General features: G+C 43.3%; 2 protein-coding genes across 3 annotated transcripts in view; one reads left to right on the top strand and one right to left on the bottom strand.

Annotated features, from left to right (window-relative positions):
- The window catches only part of LOC139452298 (HAUS augmin-like complex subunit 8), a 31,782-nt gene extending 24,294 nt beyond the window's left edge, over positions 1-7,488 (top strand). The window contains exons 14-17 of the mRNA XM_071233719.1: positions 854-973; positions 5,819-5,960; positions 6,279-6,429; positions 6,856-7,488. Coding sequence (XP_071089820.1) covers positions 854-973; positions 5,819-5,960; positions 6,279-6,429; positions 6,856-6,973 — 531 coding nt within the window. The 3' untranslated portion in view covers positions 6,974-7,488. The remainder of the gene's footprint in view (positions 1-853; positions 974-5,818; positions 5,961-6,278; positions 6,430-6,855) is intronic.
- Positions 7,489-8,518: 1,030 nt separating this feature from the next.
- The window catches only part of LOC139452109 (coiled-coil domain-containing protein 186-like), a 40,786-nt gene continuing 28,596 nt past the window's right edge, over positions 8,519-20,708 (bottom strand). Inside the window, exons 17-20 of one of the 2 annotated variants that reach the window (XM_071233429.1) lie at positions 19,293-19,362; positions 15,678-15,701; positions 12,137-12,286; positions 8,519-10,684 (exon numbers count right to left, since the gene is read on the bottom strand). In XM_071233429.1, the coding sequence (XP_071089530.1) occupies positions 10,595-10,684; positions 12,137-12,286; positions 15,678-15,701; positions 19,293-19,362 (334 nt within the window). In that variant the 3' untranslated portion in view covers positions 8,519-10,594. The remainder of the gene's footprint in view (positions 10,685-12,136; positions 12,287-15,677; positions 15,702-19,292; positions 19,363-20,708) is intronic. The other variant, XM_071233430.1, reaches the window with a different exon arrangement.

The raw sequence follows: 20,708 nt of genomic DNA, 5'->3' as shown, positions 1-20,708 counted from the left end.
TGTAGTGGATAGGGTGTCTGCCCAGAGAGTGCAAGGTCGGTGGTTCGATCCCCTCTCTGTCTCTGGTTTAGTGCATAGAGTGTCTGCACCGATTTCTTTTAAGAACCCTGTCAGCACATTCCCGTGCTTTGGTGTTGACCAATGTGATGAATGACCTGCATTATTTGGGGCTTTCTTTCCCCATTAGACTGACACACTGTCAGATAACTGAACAAGAGCTTATTTTGTGATTAGATGTGGACAGAAAACCATCAACCAATGCATTGTCTTGCTTCACGAGAGGAAGGTTTTCCTTGAATACTGGTAGATCCTGATTGTGTCTCTCCTCCCATATTCTTTTTGCCTCGGTTACTATTCCCCTTGGCGTCGGTGTTCCCATCCTTTTCCGAGCCATAACTTGAAAACTGTACAATGTTTTCAAAAGAAACTAGCCATATGCATTGCTCATCAGCTTAACTGGTGCCTTTTGTTATTTTGAAATTTTTCAAAAAATTATTTTGTTACATTTCCATGGAAACTATTTGGACTTTAGTCTCAAAGAACTCTTAACTGTTTCCGAGCCATGACTCTCAATCTAAGGAACATATTTGCCTGAAACTGTACATGTGCAAGGACCAAATGCTCAACTATTGCCTTTTCATATTTTTAAAATTATGTTTTTTTTAATTTGTTGTTTCCATGGAAACTATTTGGACTAAGTCTCAAACAAGTAGTGTTTGTTTCCCTCCAAAACTCTGCATGAATATTTCTGCATGAAACCATTATATTTCTAGGTTATAATTTGCTGATTTATTTGGACTAAAAACACGTTCTAGTCCCAGTATGTGTCTCTACAAACAAAATGTGTTTCCAGGCACAGCTGTCAGGTCTGTGGGGGAACAATGACAAGCTGGCAGCTCAGGAGGCCGAGCTGAAGATGGAGCTGGCTCGACTCCGACACCAGAATGTCCTGGATGATCAGCTGGCTGTACAGGTACCTGCTGCTCTCACATACCTGCCGCTCTCATATACCTATCACAATCACATACTTGCTGCGATCACATACCTGCTGCACTCACACACCTGCTGCACTCACATACCTGCCACACTCACATACCTGCCACACTCACATACCTGCCTCACTCACACACCTGCCGCACTCACATACCTGCCACACTCACATACCTGCCACACTCACATACCTGCCACACTCACAAACCTGCCACACTCACATACCTGCCACACTCACACACCTGCCGCACTCACATACCTGCCACACTCGCATACCTGCCTCACTCACATACCTGCCACACTCGCATACCTGCCTCACTCACATACCTGCCACACTCACATACCTGCCTCACTCACATACCTGCACACTCACATACCTGCCACACTCGCATACTTGCTGCACTCACATACCTGCCACACTCACAAACCTGCCACACTCACATACCTGCCGCACTCACATACCTGCCACACTCACATACTTGCCACACTCGCATACCTGCCACACTCACAACTTGCTGCACTCACATACCTGCCACACTCACAACTTGCTGCACTCACACACCTGCCGCACTCACATACCTGCCACACTCGCATACCTGCCTCACTCACATACCTGCCACACTCGCATACCTGCCTCACTCACATACCTGCCACACTCACATACCTGCCTCACTCACATACCTGCACACTCACATACCTGCCACACTCGCATACTTGCTGCACTCACATACCTGCCACACTCACAAACCTGCCACACTCACATACCTGCCGCACTCACATACCTGCCACACTCACATACTTGCCACACTCGCATACCTGCCACACTCACAACTTGCTGCACTCACATACCTGCCACACTCACAACTTGCTGCACTCACATACCTGCTGCACTCACATACCTGCCACACTCACATACCTGCCTCACTCACATACCTGCCACACTCACAAACCTGCCACACTCACATACCTGCCACACTCACATACCTGCCACATTCACATACCTGCCTCACTCACACACCTGCCGCACTCACATACCTGCCACACTCGCATACCTGCCACACTCACATACCTGCCACACTCACATACCTGCCACACTCACATACCTGCCACACTCACATACTTACCACACTCACATACTTGCCACACTCACATACCTGCCACACTCACAAACCTGCCACACTCACATACCTGCCACACTCACAACTTGCTGCACTCACATACCTGCTGCACCCACATACCTGCCACACTCACAAACCTGCCACACTCACATACCTGCCACACTCACAACTTGCTGCACTCACATACCTGCTGCACCCACATACCTGCCACACTCACATACTTGCCACACTCGCATACCTGCCACACTCACAACTTGCTGCACTCACATACCTGCTGCACTCACATACCTGCCACACTCACATACTTGCTGCACTCGCATACCTGCCACACTCACAACTTGCTGCACTCACATACCTGCTGCACTCACATACCTGCCTCACTCACATACTTGCTGCATTCACATACCTGCTGCACTCACATACCTGCCTCACTCACATACTTGCTGCACTCACATACCTGCCACACTCACATACCTGCCACACTCACATACTTGCCACACTCACATACTTGCCACACTCACATACCTGCCACACTCACAAACCTGTCACACTCACACACCTGCCACACTCACATACCTGCCACACTCACATACTTGCCACACTCACATACCTGCACACTCACATACCTGCCACACTCACATACCTGCCTCACTCACATACCTGCCACACTCACATACCTGCCTCACTCACATACCTGCACACTCACATACTTGCCACACTCACATACCTGCACACTCACATACCTGCCACACTCACATACCTGCCTCACTCACATACCTGCTGCACTCACATACCTGCCACACTCACATACTTGCTGCACTCACATACCTGCCACACTCACATACCTGCCACACTCACATACCTGCCACACTCACATACCTGCTGCACTCACATACCTGCCACACTCACATACTTGCTGCACTCACATACCTGCCACACTCACATACTTGCTGCACTCACATACCTGCCACACTCACATACCTGCCACACTCACATACCTGCTGCACTCACATACTTGCTGCACTCACATACCTGCCACACTCACATACTTGCCACACTCACATACTTGCCACACTCACATACCTGCCACACTCACATACCTGCCTCACTCACATACCTGCTGCACTCACACACCTGCCACACTCACATACTTGCTGCACTCACATACCTGCCACACTCACATACCTGCCACACTCACATACTTGCCACACTCACATACCTGCCACACTCACATACCTGCCTCACTCACATACCTGCTGCACTCACATACCTGCCACACTCACATACTTGCTGCACTCACATACCTGCCACACTCACATACTTGCGTCACTCACATACCTGCCACACTCACAAACCTGCCACACTCACACACCTGCCACACTCACATACCTGCCACACTCACAAACCTGCCACACTCACACACCTGCCACACTCACATACCTGCCGCACTCACATACCTGCTTTACTCACATACTGGCCACACTCACATACTTGCCGCACTCACATACCTGCCACACTCACATACCTGCTGCACTCACATACATGCCACACTCACAAACCTGCCACACTAACATACCTACCACACTCACATACCTGCCACACTCGCATACCTGCCACACTCACATACCTGCTGCACTCACATACCTGTCACACTCACATACCTGCCACACTCACATACCTGCCACACTCACATACCTGCCTCACTCACACACCTGCCACACTCACATACCTGCCACACTCACATACCTGCCACACTCACATACCTGCCACACTCGCATACCTGCCACACTCACATACCTGCCACACTCACATACCTGCCACACTCACATACCTGCCACACTCACATACCTGCCTCACTCACACACCTGCCACACTCACAGACCTGCCACACTCACATACCTGCCACACTCACATACCTGCCTCACTCACACACCTGCCACACTCACATACCTGCCACACTCACATACCTGCCACACTCACATACCTGTCACACTCACATACCTGCCACACTCACATACCTGCCACACACACATACCTGCCACACTCACACACCTGCCTCACTCACACACCTGCCACACTCACATACCTGCCACACTCACATACCTGCCACACTCACATACCTGCCACACTCACATACCTGCCACACTCACATACCTGCCACACTCACATACCTGCCACACTCACATACCTGCCTCACTCACATACCCGACCCGTGAAGATTCCGGGGTAGAATAGGTCTTCAGCAACCCGTGCTTGCCGTAAAAGGTGACTATGCTTGTCGTACAAGGCGACTAACGGGATCGGGTGGTCAGGCTCGCTGACTTGGTTAATGCATGTCATCGATCTCAATTGCGCGGATCGATGCTCATGATATTAATCACTGGATTGTCTGGTCCAGACCCGATTATTTACAGACCGCCGTCATATAGCTGGAATATTGCTGAGTGCGGCGTTAAACAACAAGTCAACCAACCAACCTGCCACACTCACATACTTGCTGCACTAACATACCTGCCTCACTCACATACCTGCCTCACTCACATACCTGCCACACTCACATACCTGCCACACTCACATACCTGCCGAAATCACATACATGCCACACTCACATACCTGCCACACTCACATACATGCCACACTCACATACATGCCGCACTCACATACCTGCCACACTCACATACCTGCACACTCACATACCTGCCACACTCACACACCTGCCACACTCACATACCTGCCACACTCACATACTTGCTGCACTCACATACCTGCCACACTCACATACCTGCCACACTCACATACCTGCCACACTCAAATACTTGCTGCACTCACATACCTGCACACTCACATACCTGCCACACTCACATACATGCCACACTCACATACCTGCCACACTCACATACCTGCCTCACTCACATACCTGCCTCACTCAAATACTTGCTGCACTCACATACCTGCACACTCACATACCTGCCACACTCACATACCTGCCACACTCACATACTTGCTGCACTCACATACCTGCACACTCACATACCTGCCACACTCACATACATGCCACACTCACATACCTGCCTCACTCACATACCTGCCTCACTCAAATACTTGCTGCACTCACATACCTGCACACTCACATACCTGCCTCACTCACATACCTGCCTCACTCAAATACTTGCTGCACTCACATACCTGCACACTCAAATACTTGCTGCACTCACATGCCTGCCACACTCACATACCTGCCACACTCACATACCTGCCACACTCACATACCTGCTGCACTCACATACCTGCCTCACTCACATATTTGCTGCACTCACATACCTGCCACACTCACATACCTGCCACACTCACATACCTGCTGCACTCACATACCTGCCACACTCACATATTTGCTGCACTCACATACTTGCTGCACTCACAAACCTGCCACACTCACATACCTGCTGCACTCACATACCTGCCACACTCACATACTTGCTGCACTCACATACCTGCTGCACTCACATACCTGCCACACTCACATACTTGCTGCACTCACATACCTGCCTCACTCACATACCTGCACACTCACATACCTGCTGCACTCACATACCTGCCTCACTCACATATTTGCTGCACTCACATACCTGCCACACTCACATACCTGCCACACTCACATATTTGCTGGACTCACATATCTGCCACACTGAACCATATGTCGGATGTTGTAGGAAGCGGGGCTGGAGACGGTGGTGGGGGGTCTGGACCAGATGGAACGGGAGTACAACAGTTTGGCGGACAGTCTGGACACCACCAGGCACCAGATCCGCACCACGGGGATATACATCCCACCAGATGAAGACCAGTTCCTGGGTGAGTCTACAGCCGACTGCCGAGATACAAGCCAGTGTGTGCACTTTTAGCCATGTCAGGAAATATGGACATTGATTGGGAATATTATTACAGTGCCTTTCATTTGTTGAAAGCTTAAATGTGGTCCTACTTAATTGATAATGGCTGTCCATGTATAAATCTTTTCAAAATGAATCGCAAATAGAAGTTCAAGTTATTTAGTAAGTAAAGGCTCCAGAGACCCACTTAGAAAAACACCTTGATCTTGGTCCTAGCCCAGTACCCCATATTAAGATTCCCTCACTCACAGAATGTGACAGAGTTGTACTCCTTACACAGATAAACTGGAGTCGGCCCTGTTGGAGAGTGAGCAGCTGCTGGGGGAGCTGAGTGTGATGACGCGACAGTCCACCCCCCATGTCAGTTCCTTCTCCAACGCCCTGCTGACCGGCAAGACAACACTTCAGGCACAGAAACATCAGATGAAAGGGTACGCCTATTTCAGCTTCAAGGGCCTATTGTAGTCTTGCAATCATACTTTAGGCAAAGTGGAAACATCAGTAACCTGCATGTTTGTGCTTTCCTACCACATTAAGCTGACACACAGTTTCCTCTAGGCCTGGTCTGTTGTTACCCGATCTGGCGCTCAACAAGGACTGGTCAGCTCGGAGTCAGTATACTGTGTCCGATTGGGGTATTCATGTATGGTATCTCAGTGTGCTAGCACCATAAATTAGCATCAGTCCGGACTAGTACAAGCAGACACACAGACGCACACACACAGATGCACACACACAGACGCACACACACAGACACACACACTGCTATATGAGTGCAATAATCACCGACGACGCAATGTTTAACCCCATTTCACCTCAAGTTTCCATGATCTCTGTCACTCTACTGCTGTTTTCAGATGCAAGGAGATGCTCGGCGCCTGTCAGTCTCTGGTCATACAGGAAACATCTCTCAAGATTCAGGATATTCAGATCAATACAGCCAAAAATACAGGACACACATCCGTCGGCTCTTGATGAAGATCAACTGCTGACCATATTGAACACGTCTGTTATAACAACAGATCTTCATCAAGAATCTGTTTCTGAACTATTATTGACAAGGCTGGACATATAACTCACCATGAGGAAGTTGAAATATTCCAAAAGGGTCTGTTTGCATGTGACAGGCAGTAAGGCAATGACATTGGATATCATTCCTCTGACTGGAGCATCATTTTCAAGAAATGACTTGGTTCTCTATTGAAACATGTTTGTGATATTGGTTTATTGGTATATACATATAACTATAAAGCAACACCATGATAATTGTCATAATAATTTATTTTCACATGATGCATACTTTACCTACAGTACGCCATGGTACAATAACATCCATACACACCTAGTTAATAATAATAATATCACACTCATTGTGAATCTCTCATCACACTCAACTGAATCACAGGACAATAACACAGAATATACACCCGCAACTATATTGTAATACACTTTATCAAGTGTGTTGTGGCAAGGCCAGCAACCCATGGGAAGCAAGTCTCCTGAAAATACTGTTACAAGCTGACCACGGATTCATTTGCCAAGTGCGTTCTGCTTGTATAGAACAATGAAAGGATGAAATCCCCAGGATACTGATGCTACTCACACTTCAAGGAAACAGTGATGTGAGTGAAGTAAGAAAATAATCACAATCTTGTACACATCCACATAAGACAACATCTTCAAAGAAGTAGTGATGATGTCAGGCTTTGGAGTTTATCTCAATTGACAACAATCTTATGATAACCTTATATGTTTTCCAAACTGATTAACAAGGAATGTACCTGTTGCCATGAAGAACTTTGGTTAGGTTTGGGGGCACATGTTTTATACTTTGGATGTTTCTCAGATAATTACTTGAGCCGGTATCTGGAATGTTGACAACTGAACCATCAAGCAGAGATTTCAATGTTAAAGATGCTGAATACTCAGCTCTTCATTTGTGTCCAATACAAGTCTCCAGTGATAAAAGCACATACTGCAACTCTGCTATAGACCACAAGACACTGAGCACCCACACAATACACCACCCTGTGCTGCCCTCGTCCAGATTTACGACCTTTATACCACACCTACGAGGATATCCCCCTTGCTGGTATATACTCTTACACACCAGTTGGAAATATTCAAGCCATAACACTGCAATCTATAAATAACTGAGTCACACACCAGTGATTGATATGATAAGCAATGTCCCACACCATCAGGGTATGACGACCCACAAAATCTGAATAGACTCTAATGGATCGAGTTACCATCATAGGTTACTGCAAGCTTTGAAATTTTGAAAATGACTTGCTGCTACAATCTCCTAATAAATCACAGGAGATTCGTTTGTTGTTTAATGCCACACTCAACATTATTCCAGCGGTCTGGCCCAGACAATCCAGTGGTTCATATTGTGAACACTGTCAGGGTATGATGACATGCCATCAGCCAAGTCACCTTACCTCTTACAACCAACATAGGTTCTGGGAACATCTCTAACCTGGACTCGGGAAGTAAATCATTTGTTTTATTTTCACAGGTCCTCAATTTTCAAATCTTATATGACGATGTTTCGATTTGTTTTAGTGCCTAAGCTGTTAAAATAACAAATAATGATCTGTATTTTGCCCTTTTGATGACTCCTGGAAAAATCAATTTAATCACTAGAGAGAACCCATGGCAGTTGGTTCAACAGAGTGAGCAACACATATTACACACATCGGCCAAGATGAGATATAAACACTGTTATACCCTACAAGGGCACTAACACACATATACAAGCAGGTAGACAGACAAATCCCTAAACATCCCACCCCCCTCCAAACCAACAAGCATGGATCAGGACCAGGTGCACATGAAATCTATGTGAGACGAGATAAATATTTGATGTCTAACCACGATAACAGTTACAAAGGGTTTTCACAAGTTGGAGTGAATGAATAACATAAGTACTTGATAAGTTGAAAAGAGAAAACACTGAGACAAAGATAAGAATGAAAACAATGTTGGTACACCCGACTCTAGGTAGGAGATTGGCAGCTGAAGTTACGGCTAAATAATTGTAATAGGGAAAATAGTTCGTATCAACAGCACTTTCACAGGATGTTCTGATACAATGGTTAATTTGTTTCTGCAAAGTGCAAACCACATTTGGCATTTCCCAAAGCAAGAGTATCTACTAGCCTTTTTGTCTTGTTTCCACCCTTGCCACATCAAGCTCACTTTTCTGTGCTAAATATGATTGGACTATCACACATATCGATAGTCCAATCAGAGAATGTTTCACAAAACCAACATCCACGCCTTTGTATGAAAGTGATTTACCGCTGCCTGTCTTTACTGACACATCTTTTTCATCGAAAAACGATTGCCTATATTTATGTGTTCGCAAATGATTTCTTTATCTGATCGACTAGGTCGTCGGCATCTTTTTGAAGCTATATGTGATAAGAACAGTGATCTTATTGGATATTGTGTTTTCATTACAAGGGGCACAACTCGTGATCTAATGCCATGGTTGAGCTAAAAAAGTGGCCTTCATGTGACAAGGGTAGAAAACTAGGCTTTGATATACACTTGCCTCTGGAAGATGTTATAATGTAACTCTTACACAACCTCCAGTGAACTCCAACCATGCTGATCGATCCACCACAGTACACATGAAGATGTGGTTTCTGCTGCAACTGTCCACCATGATAATCTTCTACCTTGAATGTCTGTAAGTCACTAGTGCAGCAAGTTATCACAGATTTATCTGAGGATTTGACCGTACCATCCTTCAGGGATGGACATGGGAACAATTAGGAAATGGATTCACACACCGTTTCACAAACAAGAACAAGAAAAGAATAACTTAGAGCAATCTGTGGATAGTCACAGCCTTTGTAGTACAAGCTTCAATCACAGATAAATCACAGCCGCTTCCGTGACAGGTAACATAGTGATATCGGCAGTCTACCCCAATTACTCAAAGGTATTATTCCACTCAATAACGGCACAACAATGTGTCACTTCTACCAAGTGCAGCACCTCATATCTAACATTCAACACCAAGAGTTTCATTCACACCAAGAGTCGGACAGCTCGAGACATTGCTGGAGCCACACTGTCTTATATAGTATCAAACAGTAATTGCAGTTGAATAGCTGTGCGTTGAAGTCAGTTCCACAAGTGCAAAAATAGTCTGATTAGAATGGTTACAAAGGAGATGTATCTGTTTATAGTGTTGCGGTTTTCGATCCACACTGGGTCATCTTAGTTGTGTCTGATAATTCCAGCATCATTTTATGGTAGGAATGTTCACAACACGAAGAGAAAGAGCTCCATGTACACAAGATCATTGTCCCCACCACAGTCAATAGAATCACACAAGTCCATATCCATCCTTGGTCATTTCGACAATGTCTTCTTTATCATACAGCTGACTTCTTAACGATGTGCATGGAGACATTATGCGATGTGGATAGTCGGGACACAGTGCTGTCTCGCAATTTCAGAATACACATGGAGAAAGGAGTGTGCAAGGTCCAGCTGGATTGTCTTCTGACTATCCGTGACGCAGTTCTTGTATTGCCAGTTATCTGTCTGTCCATCCGTCCAACTGGCTGTCTGTCAGTGCGGCAGTTCCTGAATGGTAAGCTGCATATGCCTGTTCTCCTGGGAAAGCCTGGCAATTTCTGTCCCTAATGTGTCTAAGCTTTCCTGAAAATGATCAAAACACAAACATGTGTAAGTACCTTTTCATGAAACACGTTAGCATGGTTACTACCAGTTTATCTGCGTCCCTTCAGCACGTTACCATTATGTTATCTATGTACCTTCAGCGTGATGTTGCCATTTTTTTAACTAATGTATTTTCTTGAATATAGTGCGCACCCGTGTATAATGCGCACCTCCCTAGCAGATTCAGTATTTTTGATTCAGTGGCATCTTTTTAAAATAATAACCCTAAGCGTAGCACTTCGGTGCAGCTGATCACCATTGCCAGTTATTTTTTTTCACATGGGTGAGGTGAGGTGAGGTGAAATTGGGTTTAACGTCGCGTCCAAGATTATTGCACTTATATAGCGACGTGCATGCGCGTGTATGTGTGTGTGTGGCTGCTTGTACTAGTCCGGACTGATGCCGATTTATAGTGCTAGCTCACTGAGATACCATGCCGCAGTTTAACATGAATACCCCACTCAGACACAGTATACTGACTCCGAGCCGACCAGTCCTTGTTTTAGCCCCTTAATGCCGAGCGCCAGACAGGGTAACAACAAGTACAATCTTTTAACGTCTTTTTGTATGACGCGGCCCGGGATCGAACCCTGGACCTTCCGCTCTCCGGGCGGACGCTCTACCACAAGACCACGGAGGCGGTTTTTTTCACATGGAACAATTTGACCAGTCACCGTCAAGGATCCTGCACGCTTGATCGCGAGACATACGTGTTGACATAGAATCGTCAAACCACAACAAATATGTTGGTTGGTTGGTTTGTTGTTTAACGCCGCACTCAGCAATATTCCAGCTATATGACGGCGGTCTGTAAATAATCGAGTCTGGACCAGACAATCCAGTGATTAATGTCATGAACATCGATCCACGCCATTGGGATCGATGACATGCATCAACCAAGTCAGCGAGCCTGACCACCTGATCCCGTTAGTCGCCTTTTACGACAAGCATAGTCACCTTTTACGGCAAGCACGGGTTGCTGAAGACCTATTCTACCCCGGAATCTTCACTGGTCACAACAAATATGTCTTTTAACGAGTCAAAGTATGGCATTTATGACATATGCATCCATTCTGTCACTTTGAGTTTGTTTCAAGGGGTCAATAGTAATCTGACCGAGGTTGCTGTTAATAACAGTGAGTTGTGCGATCTTCCGATCATTTCACACCTGATTTCACCAAAATTAATAAAAACAATATTAAAAGAAATTTTGAATAAAATTCATGAAAAACGTTACAAACATAAGTCCAGATATACAATGAACACTTTTTATAGCCTGATAGTAATTGCATGATTAATTTGCGTACTTCAGTGTAGATTAGTTGACATGGTACTTCCGGTGTAACATGCTCACGGTAATGTCTTTCTACACAGCTGTGTTTTTTTTCTAAAAAAAAGTGTGCACTTTACTTAAGAAAATATGGTACGTACCTTCAGTGTGATGTTTTTAAGAAGTGTGTCCTCCAAAACTCCCTGTAGCTTCTTGTTGATCTCCAACGAGAGGTCAAGGGTCATGGTGCCATCCTGTTGGTGTTGGCTGTACACGGATGCCATGATGCCACCCTTCTTAGCCAGGAGAGCCTGTAAACAAGGGAGGTAACTGTACACAAGCATCCCAGCACACACCACAAAACTATTTCTCTTACACTGGTTGATTTATTTCAGTACAGTGGTCAGTTTCGACAAGCTGCCTGTTTAATTGTAGTGTGTTCAGATCTCAACCCAAAACACAATCACAAAAAGATTTTCTTGTTTTCATTAATTTGATGGGAAAATCATTTGCTGAGCGTTGAGAAACAAGAAACTGGAAATACTTTATAAATACCATCTCTGAAATGTCTCCAAAATATCTGACTTGATAAATTCTTTGAAAACAGTTACGATACAGCTATTATTGACATTGTTCAAACTCAAAATAAGCCCACACAAGTTGTGTGAGTGAGTAAGTTGGGCTTGACAGTGTCACACTGAACAGTATTTCACTGCATGTCATGCTAATCTCAATCTCATTCAAATCAGATCTTAATTTTCACTACCGTTAAACAAAGATCTGAGGACATCCCATAACGGATCACGTCAGAAGGACCTTTCGCGAACTGTGACCTACCAATGAAATGACTGACAAGAAATCGACATTAGCCAATCAGTAGGCAGCTTTCTCAAGCTTTACGACATAAGTTTCAAACTGGCGACTACGCTTCGAAACATATTTTGACATATTCTCGATTAAAAATTTTAAAACTGATAAAAAGATCGTTCTGGAATGGCTGATAGATGGCCTAGATTGTATGGATATAATCATAGAACCCGTAGCTGTCGTTCGGAATACCCTCTGTTAAATTTTTCAAGGTTGCATGATTAGAAAACACGTTCCGTCCGTGACTTTCAGGATCTGGTAAGCGACGCTCTGATCGGTTGGATGAAAGGTTGTTCTGACATGACCCGTAACGGGATGTCCCCAGATCTTTGTTTAGCGACAGCGAGAACTAAGATCTGATTTTAATGAGATTGTGCTAATCTTCAAGGATAGCCTAAAGTGGTCGAAGTGTCAAACTACCAGTGTATACTGGTACAGACAAACCAAAGCATCATTAACCGCCTGGTTCACACAAGGTCAGTATGGTTGTAGTCCAGATTCTCTATAGCATGCAGTGCATAGAGAGACGGAAAATACTGCACTGAACAGGTATACTGCCAAGGGAGCTGAGAACGCATACTGATTCATTGACCAAGGTAATATGCCATGCACTTTGAGCATGCCTATCAGCTGTGGATAGAGTCTAGGTCTATACAACAGACAAATAATTCATATGTCTACTACTCCAGCTCGTTGCATGACATGGGGTACAGACTTGTCTCTGGACTTTTGTGACAGAACTAGCAGAAAACAACAGCATTGTAAACACAACAACTGAAGATCAAACAGAACAACATCAAAGTTATACTAATATACCTGAAAGTAAATCACTGTGATTGTAACCATATACCTGACTGAAATTATACCCACATACCTGATAGTCAAACAATGAAATTGTACTTGTATACTTGACAGTTAAACACTGAAGTTACACCTTCCTACAAACACTAAAATTATACCTACATACCTGACAGTAAAACACTAATGTTATACCTAAATACAAATACTGCAATACAAATACTGCAATTATACCTACATACCTGACAGTAAAACACTGAAGTTATACCTAAATATAAATACTGCAATTATACCTACATACCTGATGGTAAAACACTGAAATTGTACCAATATATACCTGACAGTAAAACACTGAAGGTATACCTACATACAAACACTGAAATTATACCTACATACCTGATAGTAAAACACTGAAATTATACCTACATACCTGACAGTAAAACACTGAAATTATACCTACATACCTGACAGTAAAACACTGAAATTATACCTACATACCTGACATTACATGATACTGTAAATGATGGGTACAATGACAGCTTCAAGGTAAAGATCAGCCATGAAATATGAGATAATGAAAATGGACCTGTTTGAGTATGGTTTTGCGCTGCTTTTAGCAATATTCCAGCAGGGTTCACCAGAAATGGGCTTCCACATCGTACCCATGGTGGGGATTGAACCAAGGTCCTAAGCATGAATGAACGCTTTAACCACCGCCAAGACCTGTTTAAATCTATGCATGAAGTGTTTTTTGTTGTTTGTTTCTTTTTTAATGCCATGCTCAGCAATATTCCAGCTATGTCATTGTACATGATGGCGGTCTGTAAATAATCGAGTCAGGACCAGACAATCCAGTGATTGACATCATGAGCATCGATCCACACAATTGGGATACAATGACATGCATTAAGCAAGTCTGACCACCTGAATGTGACCTGATCAAGTCTCAGAGTTTTCCCACTTGTGTTGATATATTTGATATCAAAGACATTTGGGTGAGATTCTCTATATGTCATAGAGAACACCCAGACAGGTCTTAGCACACAAATAACGGGTTGCCATGCAATGACAATTACGAGATCAGTGATCGTGAGCAATCAACTCTTCATTCTTGTTAGCTTGAAATGATCAGGCACCCATTACATTTTTATCATCAAAAACAAAAAATAAAATGTTTTCATATTGTCAGATTTTCAGAAGTCTTGAGAACACAAAAACATATTTATCAGCCCCATATGTTTAAACTGAATTAAATTTTGCTAAAAATTTAAAGAATTCCACTTCTCCTTATTCTGCATCACAAAAAGAACAAATGTTTCATGCTCTACGAGTGGCTGTATACATCACGAGACTGCCGACTGCCATGACACAGTTGCATGTTGGATGATAAGGACAACTGGGAAAGCCAGTAAGGAATGGTAAGGACAGATTAATGCATATGACAAACTACAAACAATAAAAACAATAAGAAGAACAAAACACCAGAAGAGGGCAGTCAATTGAAACTGCTTCATAACAAAAACGCAAAGGGATGGTCTGGAGTTGCACCATTCTGATCACCATGGAAACAAGTTTACAGATGAAGAAAATTGACAACATTCAAGAAAGACAAGAAAATTACAAAAACCAACAAAATAGCATTGAGCAGTAACAACAATATAAGGCAAGCAAGTAGCATACTGCAGCGATGTTACCAAACAGAACCTGGAGCATGTTTTTTAAAAAATATACATGTATCTTATTTGTGCTAAAACTTGTCTAAACGTCGATATATCAGAAATCTGCTTGGTCTACAAATCGTTTGAAACTATTCCAAAATCAAACTACAGACAACACATTATTTCTTAAAGTTTACTTAATAAGAAATTTAATACAGTAATTAGAATAAAGTAACTGAAATAATAATCCCAACATCTTTTGTGCAACCCGACACTCAATCTGATTTCCCATGTGACACCGACAGGAAGACCGCGAGCGCACCCTGGTGGGGAGGAGCGATGGAAAGGGGAGACAAGCAAAGTGAATGGAATAGCCTACCTGTGACTCGGTCCTAGCTCGCAGCTAGCGGAGAGAGAAAGCACAAGAAGTTAGCCACATCGACATGCACAAACAACATGGCGTAGATGACAGTGCCGTCACTGACGACGCTGCCAGACAGACAGGGTGAAGCAATGCTGGGTGCTTTGGGATGTCACTTTTACTGCTGAATTTCATCCAGATCAATTTGTTTTCATTTTAATTAATAACCTACCAAAATGTTTTTCAAAAAGTAAAAAAAATAGATTAAACAATTTCAATTGTAAACATTCCTCAATTGCAGCAATATGGCTGCTAATCCCGCATTTACCAACGTTTACTCTTTGATTCTTTGCACAGGCTGAGAAATTCAGTAAAGCAAGAAAGAAACTTGGTCTGGCCTTGTCATGAATTGCAAGGTATACTTGTCTTTGATATCAAATAGAACACTTCCTGTTCAAAATCACAAATATACACAACTTGGACTAGTGAGAGATTTGTTCAGCTGAACCGGAGCACTACAATACACAGCTGTCCTAACATCTCATGTTTCCGTGTCCCAGCGCTGGGCTTCTCAAACAGGGATTAACATTGTGTGCCTTACTCCTGATTAACAAAACTTACAACATTGAAACACAGTCAAGTAATAATTTCTCATCACATAAATTTATTCTTAAAGCTATCAAAGCTTGAGACATATTTTCATTGCCTAATGTAACTTTAGAAACTGCATAGGAGTTCAATTCATGAGTGAACAGCCCCATTTATTACAGACTGTCAAATAATTAAAAGCCATGTTTGTTTACAGAAGCCCTCACACATCTGGCAATGCATATCAAACATAACATCCGGCAATAGGTAACTAAACAGACAGAAATCAGACTTTGCAGTTCATAAAAAGTAGTTCTGACAAGGTGACCTCATTGCATATTTCTGGGATCTTGTCACCAAGTTCATGGAAGGTTTATCACATTAGTAATACAATCTATCATAGGATAAATATTATTATCAATCTGGCAACTGATGATTGCCATAATCACAAACAGTCTCGGCTTTGAACAAGGTACGACCGGTAAACACAACACCTAAGACTAGGCTGAAACTCAGGGTACAAAGTCTACTTGTCCAAGACTAGTAAAATTTCGTGACATTTCCCTGTGGACTACAACTTTCACCATTAGGTAGATGGCAAATCTGTAGAAAATCATATTTTTGGACGAGTGAAAATATAAATTAATTTCTCAGCCCGTAACCTGAAGGTACAGCAAATGTAGAAGCCATGTGATGGACTGAGACCGTGGGTTAAGCTGGGACAGTGCAGGAGGTACTTACTCATGCTGTTAGTTGAGAAGTGCTAAATGGTTTCATGAAATGTGAACATGGGGATGTATGATGGCCTGGACACAACTGTCAAGGGTAGACTAATAGATGATGGTTTTCTATGTAAGCTGTCATCACCACAGCCATAGGATTCAGTGTTCACTCAGTGGAGCAAAGCTGTTTCATTGTTTCTTTCGCAACCAAATTTGAACTTTTGAATATGTAAAAGCACCATTTGCATTTTTTAATTTAAGTTGTTACAACACTGGCAAAAAGGTAACAAAATACTTGAAATGTGGAATGTCTCAATCTTACCCTATATGCTTGTGTTTATGGTGCTGAGTTTGTGACAATGTTTTTATCAACCATTTGAAATGAAAATTCTCATTATGTGGTCATATTTGAAGGTAAAGATGAAGGAATTGAAAAAAACCCAACATATCTGCCACACTGAATGAACATTGAACCCGACTGGGTTTGTGGGAACCGTCATGAGTTACCGCGAGACGCCGAGCATCACGCACACTGTCAGCCTTGACTTGAGCAAAACACAGTTCACAACACATTAACACAATACAAAAGCAATAGCACGTCAGTACTGAAAACAGCTACACGACATCATTGAAAATGATAACATTGAGTGGCGAGATTAAATATTTCTGCCTTTTCCACTGACATCAAATATGGTAACAAATACAAAAACATATTTATTATTTCCATCTCCCATGTCATGCAACACAACAGTCTGGTCAACTGATTACCAGTTACCTTCCCTGCATCAACACGGGCACAGAGTTACCTCCCCTGTGTCAACAGTCACAGAGTTACCTCCCCTGTATCAACACAGACACAGACCACCAATATATATATATATACTCCCAAACCGGAGTCTGTTGGTCTGTGATATCACTACAGTAAGACAACAATACACAAGGGGGGGCCTATGTTCCTGTACTGTTTCATCAGTATCTTTACTTGGCATCATGTTTACTGTTATCGTTAATCCTTGAATATGTGCCAGGGTTTTATTCCAGGAGGAACTGAGACTCAGTGTCTGAGTGAGGCCAATCTCATTAAATTCAGATCTTGATTCTCGCTATCGCTAAACAAAGATCTGAGGACATCCCATTACAGGTCGTGTCAGAACCTTTTGCAAATTTGGGCCAACAAATGAAATGACAAACAAGAAGTTAAAATTAGCCAATCAGAAAGTAATTTTCTTGAGCTATTGCCACTAGTTTCAAACTGGCAACTTCCATTCCACTTTTCAATGGCTAGACTTTGAGAAATGTTTTGACTAAATTCTCTATTCAAAATTTGAAAACTGAACAAAACATTCTGGAATAACTAATAGATGGCCAAGATTCTATGGCAGTACCTCCCACCGGCTATGTCAAGTTCTTTCTGTTGAATCAAGTGAGTATGGTTTTACGCCGCTTTTAGCAATATTCCAGCAATATCATGGCGGGTGACACCAGAAATGGGCTTCACACATTGTACCTATGTCGGGAAGGGAACCCGGGTATTTGGCCTTACGAGCGAACACTTAAACCACTAGCCTGCCCGACCGCCCCTTTTCTGTTGAAATGTTTATCCTATTGAGTGAGAGATAGATGATTATTTTGATGGAATCGGTCATAGAGCCTAGCAAATGTCATTCTGAAAACCCTGTGTTAACCTTTTCGATGTTGCATGATTAGAAAACAAATTCCAACTGTAACTTTCCTGATCTGGTAAGCGACGCTCTGATTGAACGGATGAAAGGTCATTCTGACGTGACCCATTATGGGATGTCCTCAGATCTTTGTGTAGCGGTAGAGAAAAGAAAGATCTGATTTTAATGAGCCTGGTGTGGGGCAGACATTTAATTATCGGAGTTTGCAGCAGGTGTTCTTAAATTGTTTCTTCTCAGTGAATCACCAAATTAATGCATGTATTAACCTCTCACCTAATATGTGTTATGAAATTAATGTGGGTAGCCGTCTCCCAGCGGTAAGCATTTACCTAAGGCAGGCCCTTTTTCAAGCTAGACACTGTAAGCACTTATTCAAGGTAAGCAAATATTTAAGGTAAGCACTTTTTCAAGGTAAGCATGATTTCAAGGTAAGCACTTTTTCAAGGTAAGCACTTTTTCAAGATAAGCACTTTTTCGAGGTAAGCATGATTTTAAGGTAAGCACATTATCAAGGTAAGAAAGTATTCATGGTAAGCGCATATTCAAGGTATCTACAGTACTGTTTAACTGCACTGATGGAAGCCCCTGGAGAGCCAGTCAGGACAGAGTTCAAGGTGACAATGAAGGTTTAAGTATGTTACTTTGTTTTCGTCCATGTATTCCGGTGCCAGGGTGCCCGATTCCTCTCTCATCACGTAGTTCTGGATGATCCTGCAAACACAGAAAGTAGTGAGTGAGTTAGGATGAATGTCGCTTTGAACCGTATTTCAGTTATATCATCTTCATGATGCAGGTCTCAGATGTTTACCACCTTGGTGAGACTAGTATGGTGCCAACAAACCTAGAAACATTATTAATAGGGCTGGGACGGGTAACTCGGATACTCGGGTCAGGTGGGTGCTGAATAGGACCCGGGTACCCACAGGACTACCCGGACCCGATGTTAGTCACGTGATATTTTGTTTCATGACAAAAATTCACTATATAACTACATGGCTACACGACAATTTTAAGTCTCTAATGTTCGCATTTCTTCATGATTATGAACACGTTCCTTCTGACTTATATATGTTTGAACAAAGCTAAAACTTAAATCAACTTCAGTGTATGCATGACCACATCGTTTTCTACGTGTATCTAAACACGTTTTGCTATTGTCCCAATCGGACATTTTGTACCTATCTCTTGAGACCAACAGCCGGTACCCGGGTAGGGTCAGGTAGTAGGGGTGTGGGTAGCCGAGTAGTCAATCTGGACTCGTCTCAGCCCTAATTATTAGGATGAATCTGGGATTTGAACCCTTCATCCTAAGTCTATGACACATCTAAGGGATGCAACTCTGCACAGCAAGTTGCTGTGCCTTAGATGAATAGACCACCTGTGTTTCCGTTAATAGCCTGAAATCAACATGATGCGAGCCTGTGGGTTTAAAGCCATATCGCTGCTTCAAGCAATAATTCTGCGTCCTCACAGCATGTCATCTTTGACATATCCCAGGAGCATGGTGTTGACAGATTAAGGATCAGTGTGAGAGCAAATTCAGATTTTGAACACTAAACTGGTGAGGTGAAATGGGGTTTAATGTCGCGTCCAAGATTATTGCACTTATATAGCGATGTGCATGCACGTGTATGTGTGTGTGTGTGTGTGTGTGTGTGTGTGTGTGGCTGCTTGTACTAGTCCGGACTGATGCCGATGTATAGTGCTAGCTCACTGAGGTACCATGCCGCAGTTTAACACAAATACCCCACTCAGACACAGTATACTGACTCCGAGCCAACCAGTCCTTGATTTAGCCCCTTAATGCCGAGCGCCAGACAGGGTAACAACAAGTACCATCTTTTAACGTCTTTAGGTATGACACGGCTGGGGATCGAACCCCGGACCTTCCGCTCTCCGGGTGGACGCTCTACCATTAGACCACGGAGGTGGTCGAACACTAAACAGTGAGTCCTGGCATGGCTAAGGGACTGACCAATTTATATTCTGGGGGTTGCCTGGGATCTTGTATCCAGATGAGCCAGAATCGTTTTTTTTAAGAAAAATACCTCGCAACA

The sequence above is a fragment of the Haliotis cracherodii genome, unplaced genomic scaffold (assembly GCF_022045235.1).
Source record: "Haliotis cracherodii isolate W230 unplaced genomic scaffold, xgHalCrac1.p SCAF_9, whole genome shotgun sequence".
NCBI classification, from domain to species: Eukaryota; Metazoa; Mollusca; class Gastropoda; order Lepetellida; family Haliotidae; genus Haliotis; species Haliotis cracherodii.
This window is presented reverse-complemented; position numbering and strand designations above follow the sequence as displayed.